Raw genomic sequence first — 16,679 nt, forward strand, 5'->3', positions numbered from 1 at the left:
GTGTGTTAGGAAATGGAGTGAGGGCCTCTAAGTAACTGGCAAGAAGCAGCTATCAATTTATTTGGTTGAGTACAAAATCATATGTTTTGAAACAGGCATAAATGTGGCTCCATTAGGTGTGTTTTGGCTGGCCTTAATAAAGGCATTGCCTGATTCTGGATACTTTCAACAGTTTGGCAAGTACTAATATCCTAAATAATACCTCTTTTTCACCTCTGGTTATCAATATGCAATTATATACCATGTAGAACCTTGATGTCAGATTCCCCAGCAGACCCATGGGTTCAAGTTTTTCTAGCTTGTTTTCATCAAGATACTGGCTGCTGATACAATAATAAAGGAAATGGTCTTCTGTGGAAAAGCTTGGAACAATTTAATTAGAACAAGATTCTATCAGTGCCTAAACCTGATTTACTACTCAATAAGGAACACATAGGCCTTTGGCTTTGTTGGTACAAAGCCTGCAGTTTGTTCCAGTTCACATAGCTAGATATATACAGAACACGTGGCATTACAGCACTGGAAAACTAAAACCATTGCATATGTTAGTTGTGGGAGTGTGAGAATCACTGACAGCCTAGATTGCATGCTCTTTAATTAATTGCATATTTCAAGTGGCAGCATGCTATCGTTCTTGCTAAAGGGACAGGAACATTTTAACCACTAGAGGGCAAACCTTACCAAACTGTAGATAAAAATCAGAGCTAGAAAAAATATAATTGTTATATTTCATGTTATGCATGTATATATTTGGTACATAGATTAAAAAAAACACCAATGAAATAACCACACCTAAATATTCAATTGTACTCAAAAGAAAATTTGCACATATCTATTATATCACTCTGGCTGGTAAGAACTGGTTATGGGCAATTATTCTAACATACTTAAATACATTGCGCTACTTGTAAAAGTATAGTTCTAAATCCCAGTGTTCATCTTCTTTGTTATTGTACAGTTTTCTATTTTGCTGAATACATGCAGTGAATTCAAAAAGTATCCAGACTCCCTTTACTTTTGTCAATTTTGTTATGCTGCAGCCTGATTCTATAGTTGTTGAAATTCTTCCCCACCCCCTCATTAATGTACACTCAGTACCCAATAATGACGAAGTGAAAACAGAAGTTTAGAAATGTCTGTAAATTCATTAAAAAAGAGAAATATCACATTGGCATAAGAATTCAGACCCTTTTCAACAACACGTGAAATTTAGTTCACATGCTTCCTATTTCTCTTGATCATTGCCGACATGTTTCTACACCTTGATTGGAATCCATCAGATTGACCACATTGTGGTAAATTAAATTGATTGGACTTGATTTGGGAAGGCACACACCTGTCAATAGAAGACCTCACAGCTGATAATGCATACTAATAGGGTTAGGGTTAGGGTCCTGCAGAGTTCAAAGATAGGATTATTGCAAGGCACAGATCTGGGGAAGGCTACAGTAAAATTTCTGCTGCACTAAAAGTTCCTAAGAGCACATTGGCCTCCATAATTCTCAAATGGAAGAAGTTTGGCACAACCAGGAAGGACTCTTCCAAGAGCTACCCATCAAACTGAGCAATCAGGGGAGAAGGGTCTTGTTAAGAGAAGTGACCAAGAACCTGATGGTAACTCTATCCAATCTCCATGTAGCATCTCTGGAGCTGCTCCAGAGATGCTGCATGGAGATTGGATAGAGTTCCAGAAGGACAACCATTTACTGTAGCCTTTCACCGATCTTGCTTTTATGGCAAAAATAGCTAGATGGAAATTTCTCCTCAGTGCAAAGTACATGAAAGCCCACTTGGAGTTTGCAAAAAAGCGCCCGAAGGACTCTCATACTGTGAGGACCAAGATTCTCTGGTCTGATGAAATCAAGATTGAACTGTTTGGCCTCAATTCTAAATGTTATGTCTGGAAGAAACCAGGCATCACTCATCACTCATCAACTGCCTAATATCACCCCAACAATGAAGCATGATGGTGGCAGCATCATGCTGTGGGGGTGTTTTTCAGCAACAGGTTCAGTCAAAGGTTCACTTTTCAACATGACAACGATCCTAAGCACACAGCCAAGACAACACAAGAGTGGCTTAGGGACAACTCTGTGAATGTCCTAAACTGGCCTAGCCAGAGCTCTGACTTGAACCTCACTGAACATCTCCGGAGGGACCTGAAAATGGCTGTCCACCGTGCAAAGCTTGTTCTGTCATACCCCAAAAGACTCCAGACTGTAATTGCTGCCAAAGGTACTTCAACAAAGTACTGAGTGAAGGATCTCAATATTTATGCCTATGTGATATTTTTTTTCTTTTTAAATAAATTTGCAGGCATTTCTAAACTTCTGTTTTCACTTTGTCATTATGGGGTACTGAGTGTACATTAATGTGGGGGGGAAGAGAATTTCAATAACTGAAGAATCAGGCTGCAGCATAACAAAATTGACAAAAGTGAAGGGGGTCTGAATACTTTCTGAAAGCACTATAAATCCCTCCATGGATATTTAGGTATTCCCATTAAAATAGCATTGTTTACAAGTAAGGTTTTCAATTTACCATTATTTTTACTCGATCAAATTTTTGAAACTGTCCATCTCCTTCACAGAGGAACTGGGCAGAATACAAATAAGCAAAAATGAAAGCAGTATGCGAAATTTACAATTTTTAAAAAACAAGAACAGATTAAAAGTTCGTATTAAAAAGTTAATTAAAAGGCGGGGGAAGGCATTCAGGGCAGTAAGCAGTCTCATGACTATGTGCTGTTCTGAATGCCACAAGCAGAGCCATGCTTTTCATCTTTCAAAAGGCCAGGGAGGGCATCACTGCTTTACCTCTGAGGGGAACCATAATTCCACAGGGTGTGGACAATGGCGGGAATGGCAATCTCTTCCTGGACCCCACTAGTTGGAGTTTTTTAGCTGACAAGGTCTGCCACATCCCACCCTTGCCTGCCCAGATGGGACCGGCTGATGAAAGGGGATTATAATAACAAAATATAAGTCAGCTTGTCAGAATCCTGACATCATCCACAAATCTTAAGTACCATTACAATGATTGCTTAAAGCATCTATTTTAACCGCACAAATGATATTTAAAAGAGTTGCACTAATTGATAATTAAATATGTTGCTATCTGCCATCTCTATTTTTCCATTTTTGAAAAGTTGCTCTCAGTGTATTTTGTCTCCTAATTCTATTTTCACCACCCAGCTTAACCTTCTTTTCAATAAGTTAAGTTGCCAAGTTGAGGCAAAATAAGTTTGCAAGGCATATCTATCCTGTGGTTGCCATTTAATTCCTTGATTTAAATATTATGCAAACTGCTGTTTACATAATTAATTACTTGAATATGAAATAGAAGCAAATCAATATCCTCTAATTAAACTGGAGAATTTTCCTTGCTTTCAATTTTTTTCCTCAGCTTTTGTTTAATCCTAGCAGAAAAGAGTGAATTAAATATAGATAAAATGTATACAACTAATAGGTGAGAAATAATTTTCTGTGAAAGCATATTTCACAAACACTAATGATAAAATATCTCAAAAACTGTATTTTTATTTATAGTAGGGGGGCTTTAAGGCTATTGAACATTTCTGAGGGACAACGTTTCTGACTTTTTACAAGTTCTATGTACAAAATTTTAAGTAATGTATTGCTGCTTGTCTCCCAGACTAAAATGCATGTTTATAAATGGATCTGGTTCTTCACAAACAGATGTGACAATCTGTTACCTCCATTTCTTAAACTAAATGTAACACTAAAACAAAACCCTTTAGGGAAAGTGCTTTGTACATTCAGAGAACACAGAACGTAAGAGCTATAGAGTACAGGTATTCTTTTGCCCTATGATGATTTGTTCCAAAGTTATGACAGCACTGAATGAAAACTGGTTATGTCTGAGCCTTGAAGTTCTGCCTGTTCCAGCACCCTGCAGTTATGTGATTGCCATCTGGATGCTTGGCAACATGTTTATACTTACGATCTGTTACTGTTGCCTATAATTTATGTAATCACCATTTGTAATTTTTCCTGTAGGTTTCCCCAGATGGTCAGTGGGGAAGTCAGCAGGGAAAGTTGCAAGTCACAAGTCTCCTCTATCTGTGCACCCTCTCTCCCAGCCTGTGTCTCCCGCATACGTCCTCTGAACCCACCAAACCTCTCTTGCATCCTCTCACACCCTTGCGCACCATCCTCGATCAGCATTGCATCTCTTGCACACCCCCTCTCAATGTTCCTTGTACAATTGTCCATCCCCTTATCCCAAAGGTGTTTTTTCAAGAGGCAATCCGACTTTCTGGTTTTCCTTTGAAGACGTTTCGCTTCTCATTCAAGAAGCTTCTTCAGCTCTGACTGTCAGAGTGACTCTCTGACTGTCAGGGTCAGAGCTGAAGAAGCTTCTTGGATGAGAAGCAAAACGTCTTCAAAGAAAAACCAGAAAGTTCAGTTGCCTCTTGAAAAAGCACCTTTGGGACAACCATGACCTGGATGACTAAAAATCTCTATAGACATGCCCATGCCCTTGCACTCTCTCCTACACACAGCCCTCTCCTCGGTTCTTTCATGGGGTTCACTTCCTTCCTTATCCCATCACCCTTCAGTCAGGAGATTTTCGAAAGGGGCTTCCAACCTGCACCCTCCGGTGGTTCACAGGTATCCTTCCTGGATCTTCATATAGTCCTTTATGCCCTTACAAAGCCCCCTTTTGAACCCCTTAGAACATTGTCTCTCCGTTTCCTGACTCTGAAGGTAGTGTTCCCCGTTTCCATCACTTCAGCCAGGTGGGTATCCAAACTCGCTGCTCTTTTCATCAGACAGGACCTTTGTTCCTTTCACGATGATAGGGTTGTCCTCAGTCTGGACCCCTCATTTATTCCAAAGGGTTAACACCTGTTTCACAGGTCCCAGGACATTATGTTGCCTGGCTTCTGCCCCCTCCCGCACCATGACTTAGAGCAGCAGTGGCACTCGCTAGACGTAGGTAGGGCTCTTAGAATATACATTAAGCACACTTCCTCCTTCAGGAAGTCTGAAGCCATTTTGTTTCCTTTTCCCTTCTCACTTGGGGCACAAGGCCTCTTCTCCTACTATTAGCAGGTGAGCCAGATCTTGCATTGAGCAGGCCTACAAAGCTGCAGCCCTTCCGGTTCCTCGAGGTCTGATGGCGCACTCTACCAGAAATGCGGCCACTTCGTCTGCCTGGGCGACCCAAGCAACCTTGGAGGAGATCTGTCGTGCGGCCACGTGGACATCTCCGTCTCCTTTCATCAGATACTACCATCTGGATGTCTTTGCCTCGGCAACTGAAGCCTTCAGCAGATGGGTGCTTCAACGAGTGGTTCAAGAGTCGGTGTGATGAGCCGGACGAGGGCCCACCCATGGACATGCAAGCTTTGGTATGTCCCATCCTGGGCTCTCGATGCAGCATGGAGGAGAATGGGCGTTGGTAGAAGTTACCCTGAACGTCCTTTCTATCTATGCTGCGAGAGAGCCCAGCCCCTCCCTTGATTCGTCTGGAGAGGGTAAGTCATATTTCTGTATTCGTTTGTGCCTTCAGAGACACCTTTCAGTCTGTCAAGTATCTTCGCCAAAGCTGGGGTCTCTTCTGGGGGCTGGCTTTTATATCTTAGTACAGACTCAGCTAAATGACGTCATAGGAAGGAGTCAACCCATCCTGGGCTCTCTCGTAACATAGATAGAAAGGGCGTTCAGGGTAACTTATACCAACACCCATTTTCTTGAAGCAGAGAAGACACGGCTATTGGCAATGCCTTTCTGGAGGCCATGCAGTAAACAAGTAGAATGAAATCTACATTTGGAAGTGTCACTTCTTCACATAAGACTTTTTACTGAATTAATGAGATGCTTCAGCATGCCTCCACTGTTAGATGCATTTATAAGACTACATTCTATTAAATTATATGAACTTAAAAGAGTCTGACCTTTTCCTTGAGGGCCCTTCTTCAAAATCTGAAGAACTAATATCATTGGAAGTTGAGGATACTTGTGATGCATCATCCTTCTCGTTCTCTAGCTGTTCAGACCCTGGCCGTAATCCTTTAGACGGTCCATTACCAAGGAGTCCTGTAATTAAAAAAGCAAAAGCCTTAAGAAAAATACTCATAAATCCACTCCAAAATACACTAACGATAGCCAGACACACATACACACACAGAGAGAGGAAAAGAGACAAAGAGTTATATTATAGAACCAGGAATCCTTTTTCTAAAAATATCAACTGTATAAAATGTAGCCTAATATTGCTAAATATATTTAATGAACCTATTATATTGCTTATGTCCATTGTGTATCTTATCTCAGTTTTATCTTCCAATCTTTTCACTCAATATTTTAAACCCTGTGAATGTTGAAACTATGTGCCTTCTGAAAATGTAATTGTGACTTTCTGCCCAAGATGAGATTTTAGCCAGATACTTCCTGATTCATGTTTCATCTCATTTTATTGAAATACTTTAGGCCGGTTAAGTACAGTAAAATGTCAACACTACAGACCTAAATTCACTAAATTTTAGATGTAACAGATAAAACCTGAATTTTTATTTCACCTCAAACAATGGACACCTATTTTTTCATATTACAGGTAATCCTCAATTTATGATTGGTTGCATAATGACTGTTCAAAGTTATGACCCATCTTCCAAGTTATGACAGCCACACCACCCTCCCTGTCACATGATCTTATTTTGGGAGCTTGGGAGCTGGCTCACATTTACAACACACTGCAGCCTCTCATGGTTACATGACTGCTTTTTGCAACTAGGTTGAAGAATGGTATGTGCCAATATATTTTCCTCTATTTTAAGGATTAACACAAAGCTCTTTAAAACCATGAGAAATAAAATTAAAACCTCATGAATACCCCATTTGTTTGTGATTCTTAATGTGGAGAACAATAAAACAAAGTGTGGTCTTCACCATCAAAAGTTTTGGGATCCTGTTCTGTTCACACATGAAAAACTGGAGAAAATCCGAATTTCCATAATTCTAAAACACATTTCAATGTGATAGCATATATGAATAAAAAGCAGAGATGCTCCCCCACCTCTTTTCTTTGTTAATTGATTTTCTTTCTCCCACTTTTCACCATATCTTTATCTCCATTTAACACAAAAGATAATAAGCGGTTTCAGCCAAACACTGGCAGATTCCGGAAGCACACTTGGAAAAGATCACTTTGCACAGGTCTGTCTCACTACCTATACACAAAAAAGCCATGCCTCTTGCCAAATTTATACTTACCAATGATATAAATGAACTGTGTATGCATGAACTGAGCTCTGTGGTTGCTAGGAGTTGTATATGACTTGATGGCACATATTCAATCAATATTATGAATGGATATTTGTCAGCTACAAATGCATCCCTAGCAGATTCTATGACCAATAAATGGTTGTAGCCTCACAACTCAAGTTACATTTTTAAATAACATACTTGATGTCATCTCACAAAATGGAAGGCTGCCTTTTATCGTTAGGTGCATTTTTTATGATGAACAGAAACATGATATAACGAACAGTCATTAAAAAAACTTATTCCATGGTGCTCAAATATTAATAATTGTTTCAAACATTTGCTAAGAGGAAGGTTAGTTTTTTTTAAAAAATAAAACGTGTTAAATCTTAACAGTCTTGACATTCCTGTTTTCATTTATTTCCATACTCCAAAAATCCATCCATTATTCATATATCACTGAATTTGGGCCATAGATTATTACATTTGGCACGTAGACAACTCTCCCTGTCCACAACCTAGTATATTTATAACTGATTATTAGAAACAAGACTTCAATATATTGTGGGAAGGTTTTCGCAGTCTAGAGGCAGCGTTAAAACACAGTAATGAGACTGAGAGGCCCCTCCACCAAGATTGTGAAAGATTCATACAGAAGAAGAAACTAACGTTACCACATGGTGCAAGAGAGGAAAACTCTTAACCACCAGCTGATGAGTGGCTTTGAAGAAATGGTGGGCAGCTGATGCAAGAAAGCCACATGATCTCCTGCGACTAGGTTAACCCAATGAAATGTGAATAACTGAGCAAGGAAGAGGGGAAAAAATACAGGTACATTTTACAGAACCAGTATGGCAGGAAGAGGGAAGAAGGCCTTATGGACTGAAGAGTAAAACCACAGGCTGTGGATATTAACCCCAAATTTCTCTAGAATCATTATTTACCGTTTCATTATTTACAGTTTTATGAAACAGAAACTCTGTAAATATTGATTTGCCACAAATTGGGAAATTAACTAAAAATCCACTTTGTCACCTAGTATAGCATAAGGTATTTCATGGAAAGAACAGCATCACAATCAGAATATAAACAACAAAACTCTTAAAACATCATCAGGGTTTTTCTTTTTGGACTTTTTGCATGAAACATTAAAAAAATGAAAGTTATGTTGTAACCATAGAATAAAAGGCCAATTTAAATATATCTGTTTCAAAAATAAATTGGAAGTCACTTTTTGTCTTTTTCTTTTTTTACCCTGAACTTTTGACTTTGCTTTATCTTTCTTTTTTTCTTTCTATCTTGAAGTTTTTGTTTTTATTCTTTCTAGTTTTTAAAAAAATCAAACATAGTTATTTTTTGAAAAATTCTAAAATATTTATATGGCATAAAGTATTTTGCAACGTGTACCTTATTTTTATACCCAAGGAGGAGCCCATCTGAAAATCACACTTAGGAGAGGCCAGGCTGATGTGTAGTTTATACAATTATACATCCAGTCCTTTATTTTTTTTTTTTTTGGAAAAAACCCTTTTAAATGTATTGATTGTTTTCACTTTTGTTCTTTATTTTGGTAATTTAACTGTTACCTTACAAATGGTACATCTCAATGTACACTCTTTTACATACATGTGAAAAATAAGGAACTTGAATTGTCTTTTTAAAATAAATTTACCCATAGACTTAGACTTTGAATATGCAGTTTTATAAAGTTTTTCTTGGCTTTGCTCTTGAATTTTTCTTTGTAAAACAATTAAATGTTTTATTCTTTTGAACCTTAAAACAAATAAAAGCATAACCATGCTTTTACCATAAGAACAGTTCAATTCAGTGCAATTCACAGATCAATTTGCGGGCGTGCATAAGCACACCAGTGTGCCTACCACCGTCCCTGTCCTACTGTTCCCATTTATTTGTACTCATTTATTATGTATATACTTATACCAGTTTAAACCTACATGTTTATAGGTTATGTTCATACTTATACTTGTTTTCTCATACACGCTTGACAAACTAAATAAATAAATAAAATAACAAATAAAATAAATTTCATGAGGTCATAAAAGACTAAAGAACTATATGGTTCAGATTCCTATTCCCTATGTATCAAATGCCTATGGAAAATCTTCAAGCTGGAGAAAATGGTACCACTCTGTGATTGAACCTCTGCCTGTGATTGATGCCCCTGCTTAAAAGCTATTCTGCAAGTCAACATTTAGAACAAAGATAGGTGCTTTAGACAGCACAGCAAGTGTAGCTGAAAACATAACACACACAAACATACAAACACACACACACTTATAGTCTTGGAATTAAGCCAACTGAAACTCTCTCTCCAGTACTTCCTTTTACAAGCATCCCTCAGTTATCAGCCCATAAACCGTAACTAATTTAAGTTTATTTCAGGCTTTAGCTAAACAACATTTAATTGCAGTCTGGAATATAAACTGTGAATAATCCCTATGCTTAAGTAAAGCCAAAGCGCTCCGATGAAAGTAAGAATGGGCTGAGAAACCAACATAACTTTCAATTGTTTTAGTGGTAGTTATAAATTCTAGTTACATATTGAAATCTTTAAATAAATGTAATTGGAGTATTTTTCCATAGAAAACAAATTGTCTTCAAAAAAAAAATCAGTTTAAGCTCCATCCCCTTCCTGTAAATAGCCCCATAAACATGATGTTCTCACGAATGTCACAAAGATGGTCCATCCCTTTTGATAGTCCCAGTTTGCCACATCCTGGAAAGCAAATGTCTGGAAAGGGAATACTTTTGCACTTGTGATGGTCCCCCACAGACTTTGTACTGTACACAAGATCTATAAGAATGCAGCAATTCCCAGTAGACATTTGTCCAGCAATGGAAATATTGGAATGGTGAACAAGTTGAAAATAAAATTAAAAGCACAAGGTGAGAATGTCTTGGATACAGTTACAACCTAAATTTCTTAGTAATTCACTGTAATACATACAATGTTTTTGAGTCAAAACCCATTTATAATGACAACATTGTCTTCTGTAGGTTAGATTTTTAAAAGCCAATTTAAAATTTATTCTGAAAACAGAATAGATTCCCCTCTTGAGGAAATAAAAGACTGATACTCCAAGACAAAAATATCTTAACCAAGAAGCTGCAAATAAAAAAGAGAGAAGTTATCATAAATTTGTCCCCATTGATCAGATTATGAAGTGCACTCAAAAGAGAAATAAATCAAGTTATCCAATTTAAATTCTTTCACCCTTTCATAATACCTTCTGTTGCCAATTTGTTTTCTTTAAAAAATGTCATCACAAACAAGAAGCTTTTCCCTAGAGTTCCTTCTACCAAAACTCTTCATAAAACTGAAAAATAATCTTTGGTGATCATGAAAAGCTATTCCTGTCTTGTTGATGACAACCAACATAAAAATGGATTTTAATTTATTGTTTCCTTTTTCTTTGCAGTTTAAAAAAAACGTTGTTGGTTAAATTTACAGTTAACAAACTCCAGGGAAGTCTAAATCACGTATATAATTTGAGGCCCTGTAGTTATTTAAGTAACCTTTATGAAAGAATTGCTTTTATTATTTTTTCCAAGACTAATATTTATTCTGGAGAAATGCCATGCTAACATCCAAGCTATATGAAGTTTATATCGTCAAAAAAAAAAAAAGAGTTCTGTTGGCTGTTGCGTTTACTTGCACTTCTTTCCTGACTTCAATTTCAAAATGTTCACAATACTTTTTAAAAAGAGCTGAAAATGCATTTCCTTCTCTCCGCCCCACCCCCCTCAAAAAGCCCACCCCCAATGATTATTCTAAATCTTCCTATGTTCAGGAGAGCCAAACACTACCAGGCATTACATGCATGCTTTACTTTTTCTGTTGAAAGTAACACAGACTTCTTTTTCATTATTATGTCTCCAGGGGAACTTTGTAACTTGAACCTTTCAGCATTGCCTTAACTATAATTTAATTAACAGAATGTCTGCAGAATTGGGATTTATCTCAAGAACCTGTTCACACTGCTTCTGATCATCCAAATCCGAGCTAGGTTGTTGTGTAACCAGTAATAGTACTAAACACAAAATTCCAGAATATGATAGGAAAGGGTTAATTTCCTCACTTCTACTTAAAAGAAAAGCTTACTGTTTCTTCTTGCCCTATAGAAAAAACTCCATCCCTTTGGTTGCATGAATTGATTTAAAAGAGGTTTACCTCTTTTACCTCTTTTATTATCCCAGCTTTATAATCAACTTGCAAAAAGAAAGATACATGGAAGCTGAAGTAGAATATAGCATACTGGGATAAAGAAACTTGTATTTGAGAAGCTTGGATCATTCTTTTAATCTACTTCCCCTTGTAAAATGGGCCAGGTCCATCCTCTGAAAAATGCTGCATTTTGTCCAACTACCATTCTTGGACATTGGAGTTGGCAGGGAAGGGAAAATACTCAGAGAGTGGGTCAGTATAAGTTTTTAGAATATTCTTTGGTGGTCGTTTGAGACATTTCCAAATTCATATGCACATCTAGTCAAGTGTACTATTATTTAGAAAAGGTGGCATATAGGCAAAATTCAGGAAGCACAAAAAGACATTGTCTATTTATTAATTTATTAATTTATAGATTTATAACGCTGTTCAACTCAGAGAATGCGAATCTGGGCAGTGTACACAGAATAATAATAAAAAAGAAAACTAAATATCATTTATAGGTAGTTATTGTCTTACATCCATTATTTCAGCAACAATTATTCCAAGTAGTGATGACATTAAAAAATGGACATATGATTGGTCCCCTAGAGCCATCACATCATGATCATGTGATCAAGATATGAACCCTTGGGTGCTTGCCCCATAGTTATGTCATCTCAGGGATCTTCAGTCACAAGAGTACAACCTTCCCTGCCAACTTCCACAAGCAAAATCAATGGGGAAGCTGGCAGGTAAGATCAAAGTCACTCCCAGCCCACAGAATCCCCTGACTGCAGGCTTTGCTGAACTTCCTAGGCCTCCCCCAACTCACACACAGCCTGCCTTGAGCCTCCTAAGCTCTAAATTCATATGTGACCTCTACTGGGTCTCCCAAGCCCTCCCTCAATTTGAATGTGCCCTGCTCTTGGCCCAACTCCTTCATGGACTTCACTGAGCCCCCCAATTCTTCCCTACCCATCTTCAGTTTGCATACAGCCTGCACTGGACCTCCCTTGGCTTGCAGACAAGTCTGCCTTGGGCCTTTAAGGGTTTCTCCGAACCCTCACAGCATTCCCCTCATTACCTGGAATTCCTATCGCTTCACACTTAATAACTCATGCCTCTTGGGTTGACATCAGTTGAGACTGCGGTTGAGAAGCAGTGCCGTAATATAATGTCACAATTTACAATTGTTTAGTGATAACAATCCCAGTCCCAGTTGCTGTTATAACCCCAGGACTAACTGTACATCTAACAAGCAATACATAAATACAAAATGTAAATTGGAGAACGAACACACAAGAAAAGAATCACAGGGGAGAGGGGAGTTCCCACCCAACCAGCCCTTAAGATCTGAGGGAAGAACACATTAAGTATAGCTAGACATTTTACACTCCCTGTCATGCCCCTGTTGGAGTCCGACTCTGAGGGAGAGGAGGAACAGCCAACAGGGAGTGGAAGTGTGGCTCCAGAGATTGTGGAGGAGGCTGGGAAGTCAGAGGAAGACCCAGGCCCATCCCCTTTCCATCCTAGGGCACAAAGGGAGGAGAGGATAAGGGAGAGACGTGAATGCTGTGGTCTATGAGGGAAGAATGGGCCTTGATCCTGTTCATGGGCTGCAGCTGTGAGAATTGGTTAAAAGGACGGACATGGTATAGACCAGTGCCAGAAACAAAGCGTGGAAATATCTCTAGTCTGTCGTTCCTCTCTGAGTTTGGCGTCCTTTCCAATGTGTGTTCCGATATCTGTGGACGTCTTCAAGCCCTTATCTTGCCTGGTTCCCTTAATTGATTCAATGTTTTTACTCTTTATATTATAAATTTTTAGTTTAAACAGCATTTCCTTCTTTTCATAACTGCTTGTGTGGAAGTTTTTTTGTCTCCAGTCAAGGATATTTGGAGCTTTGAAGCAAAGTGAAGGAATAAAAGGGGCTTCAACTGTTTTTGTGACTGTGTTTATTTTGTATCCCACCCTGAGTCATCACACTCCCCCCTTAGATAAGAGATACAACTGGTCTGCTTGTACTGGAGGAACCTGAAAGATTCTGCCCATTCCCACTTGGCTATTTTAAAAAAGGAATCTGGGAATGGGGCTTTGAGATCCATAGAGAACATTTTAGAGGGCAAAATCTTGCTGGTGGAATAAAGAGAGATCTGACAGATTTGCTTTCGTGGTAGATCTTGGATGCTGCCTTGCTATTCTTGCAGCTGTCGGTCAGGATTATCACTGCTGCATGGTCACTTAACCCTCATTCCATGATGAGGAAGATGTTTCAGGCTGCATCAATCTTCTTTCCTTCTCCTGCCACCTTGACCTGGCACAACTACCTCATAATCAGCCTCGGCTTCCTGGATAGGAAGCCATGACTTTTATTAGAAGGCAGAATATTAGACTGAAGGGAATAAGATTCTTCCATGAGACGAGAAGTAGCTTTAAGCTCTATCTCCTTGCTAAAAGAAGAAAAGTTAACTTTTTTTCCTTTTTGCCTCTATCACTGTGACTGTGAATCAAAACATCTGCTTTTAATACACTTGGAAAATTATTTGGTCATATAAAAATGTATTGTTTCATATGAACTATAGCTTTTGTCTTTTTTAATTACATTGTTTATTTTTAGATTGCACTTATAAAAAACAGGGGAAAGATTTTATTTTTAAAGAAAATTAAAACAAATGGAAAAGAAGGATTGAACTAGCTGTTTTCCTCATATCCAAAGTCAAATAACAAATAACACTGAACTCAGCAGAAAAGTGAAAACATTACCAACAAAGCAAGGGAGTGGGGACTCTTTCTGAAGACATTTAAAATACATGAAGTTAAAGAGTTAACCCCTTTATAAATTATATACTAATCATCAACTATTTTTGTACCAAAGCTGAACTCAATCCAAACCCAAATGAATCCATTGCAAAATAATAAAATATGTATTATGCAAGTGTATGTATAGAACTATTCAATTTTATAATTACTGTAGCAATACTCAAAAGGTCAAGCTTCTGCGGATATCTGGAATCATAAAGTAATTATATGACTTGGAATATTGGGGATTTAAAATAAAAGAAAAATAATGCACTCTTGTAAGAGCTAAGAGCTAACCTGAGGGACCCCATCAGTGGAATGATCTGACAAAGGGCACTGAAAATAATAACCAAAAGATGTTCCTTTGAGGATGATCTTTTGTCCTCATAAAAGACTCGCAGAAAATTATTATATAGTATCTATGGTTCAGGGAATAGTGGTCCTTTTCAATGTTAGAAAAGGGTGGTAATGGAACATACGTCTGTATGTGTATCAGGCTGGCAATTATTTCTATAAAATCTGATTCATCAGATTAAACAAGATGCACCAATGTTTGTGCCACTAATACTTGAATGGACAAGAAGCTGGCAAGGATTAATAAATTCAATAGAAATAGAAAGTCAAATATAATATAGTACTTTACATTTTAGTAACAACTTTCATTATTGCTGCAGTCTACATCAGACAGTAAAGAAAGTCTAAACTACAGGAACATAAACATGAAATATTGTTAAATAGTACCTACCTAGCAATTAATAATTCTTTAAACAGGTGCTGTTGTATTGACAAAGCAAATCGTGCAGAGCTTAGCAACGGTATCAGAAATTGTACTACATTAATTGAACAGTAGGTATTGTAAAATTCCTCTTACAATTACTTCCTGCCTTTATTGTTCCCAAGTTATTGTATAGAGTGGGACTCCCTATAAAACTACAATAATTTACTCTTGTCATCTGATTCATACAAACTAATATTTGAGAATGTTAAATTATTCCTCCAGCAGCACTGCTGGTAATTCTGCTTTATTCTGCTGATACAATAAAGATTCTTCTATAATTTGCCAAATTAAATGAATTTAATTTGTAAGTGCAAGACCACTGTTTCGCCTTTGTGCAGGATGAGCTCAGAACATGCTTCAAACTTTTTGTAATTTATAACCTATAAATATTGCCTTTATCATCAGATAGCAAAAAATATGAAGTTTCCAGCTGACCTCCAAGAGCTAGGTATATCAAATTATTTAAATAACCATGTATGCTACAAATCTTTCCTGTTATTTTCATTTCTTTAAACACAGTGGAAGTAACTTGTATTACTTCACACTGGTTAGGCACAAATGACCTTCTGCTGAACCATTTAGAGCAGTGGTCTCCAATTTTTTTGGAAAGACAATTTTTCCACAGACCAAGGAGGGGAGAAGGAGCACACAACCTAGATCCCTCACATGTACAGTTTAGACAGTGATATTAGTGCTAGGGTGTAGCTGCAAATACAGATGAAGCTTTGCTCACTCACCCACCACTAACCTCCAGTTGTATGGCCCGGTTCCTAACTGGCCACGGACCAGTCCTGATCCTTGTGGCCTGGGGATTCGGTATCCCCGATGAAATGTCCTACTGTTTTTTCTAGATCAAAGCTCAACATTAATTGAAAATCTATTTTTGAAGATATTCTCTGACTGACAAATATGAGACATGATAAGAATTTCAATGGCAAGCCAGTTAATATTTGTAGAAAGAAATAAGTACAGTAATTAGCTGGGCGAGTTAATTTAATCTAAATGAACGTAGAAAAAGTATGTGCTCTTTTGTGCTCAAAGTTTCCTCAACCCTTCTCCACTAAAGTCATATTGCCAGAACAGCCATTATAATATAGACATCCAGTGAGGAAGGCAAATGCATGTCACAATGAAAGCCCAGCCTATCAGACGAGCGAACAGAAGCATCATCCCAATCAACGGATGCTCTGAACAGCTCATCTGGAGAATTATCATGTGCACCAACTTTATAACTTTTATTTTTTTTAATTAATTAAATTTATAGGCTGCCCAGCTCTATCAAGATTTCGGGCAATATTGATGGCAATCAATACTCTATTTCCAGCTACTTTCTCCTAAATGAAAATTTAGGAGAATAAAAAATTACCAACTAATAATAATGAAATTATTACAGTATTCTTTTTCCCACCCTGGTGCCAAAAAATGTTTGTAAAAGGGGCCACTGTGGTTTGATCTCTATAACCCTAGAAATACAGTGCCAATTACAAAACTCTATGTCACTTGGTAAAAGCTGATGTGAACAACTACACAAACTATACAATCCTATTTATACTGATATCAGTTGGAAAGACCAAACTTGAATATAAACAACAAAGAAAGATTCATTTTCCTTCTGTTTTTATACCAAGGTCATGTATATCAAGGTCGTCATCATCAACACCTCAGAAGTTCTAGTTCCCAACACATTTCCCTCAGTCATGTC

General features: G+C 37.7%; 1 protein-coding gene across 1 annotated transcript in view; it reads right to left on the bottom strand.

Annotated features, from left to right (window-relative positions):
* Positions 1-16,679, bottom strand: part of JARID2 (jumonji and AT-rich interaction domain containing 2) — a 226,212-nt gene that overhangs the window by 77,301 nt on the left and 132,232 nt on the right. Inside the window, exon 3 of the mRNA XM_026699555.2 lies at positions 5,924-6,065. Coding sequence (XP_026555340.2) covers positions 5,924-6,065 — 142 coding nt within the window. The remainder of the gene's footprint in view (positions 1-5,923; positions 6,066-16,679) is intronic.

The sequence above is a fragment of the Pseudonaja textilis genome, chromosome 3 (assembly GCF_049901715.1).
Source record: "Pseudonaja textilis isolate UNSWEBS1 chromosome 3, rPseTex1.2, whole genome shotgun sequence".
NCBI lineage: Eukaryota > Metazoa > Chordata > Lepidosauria > Squamata > Elapidae > Pseudonaja > Pseudonaja textilis.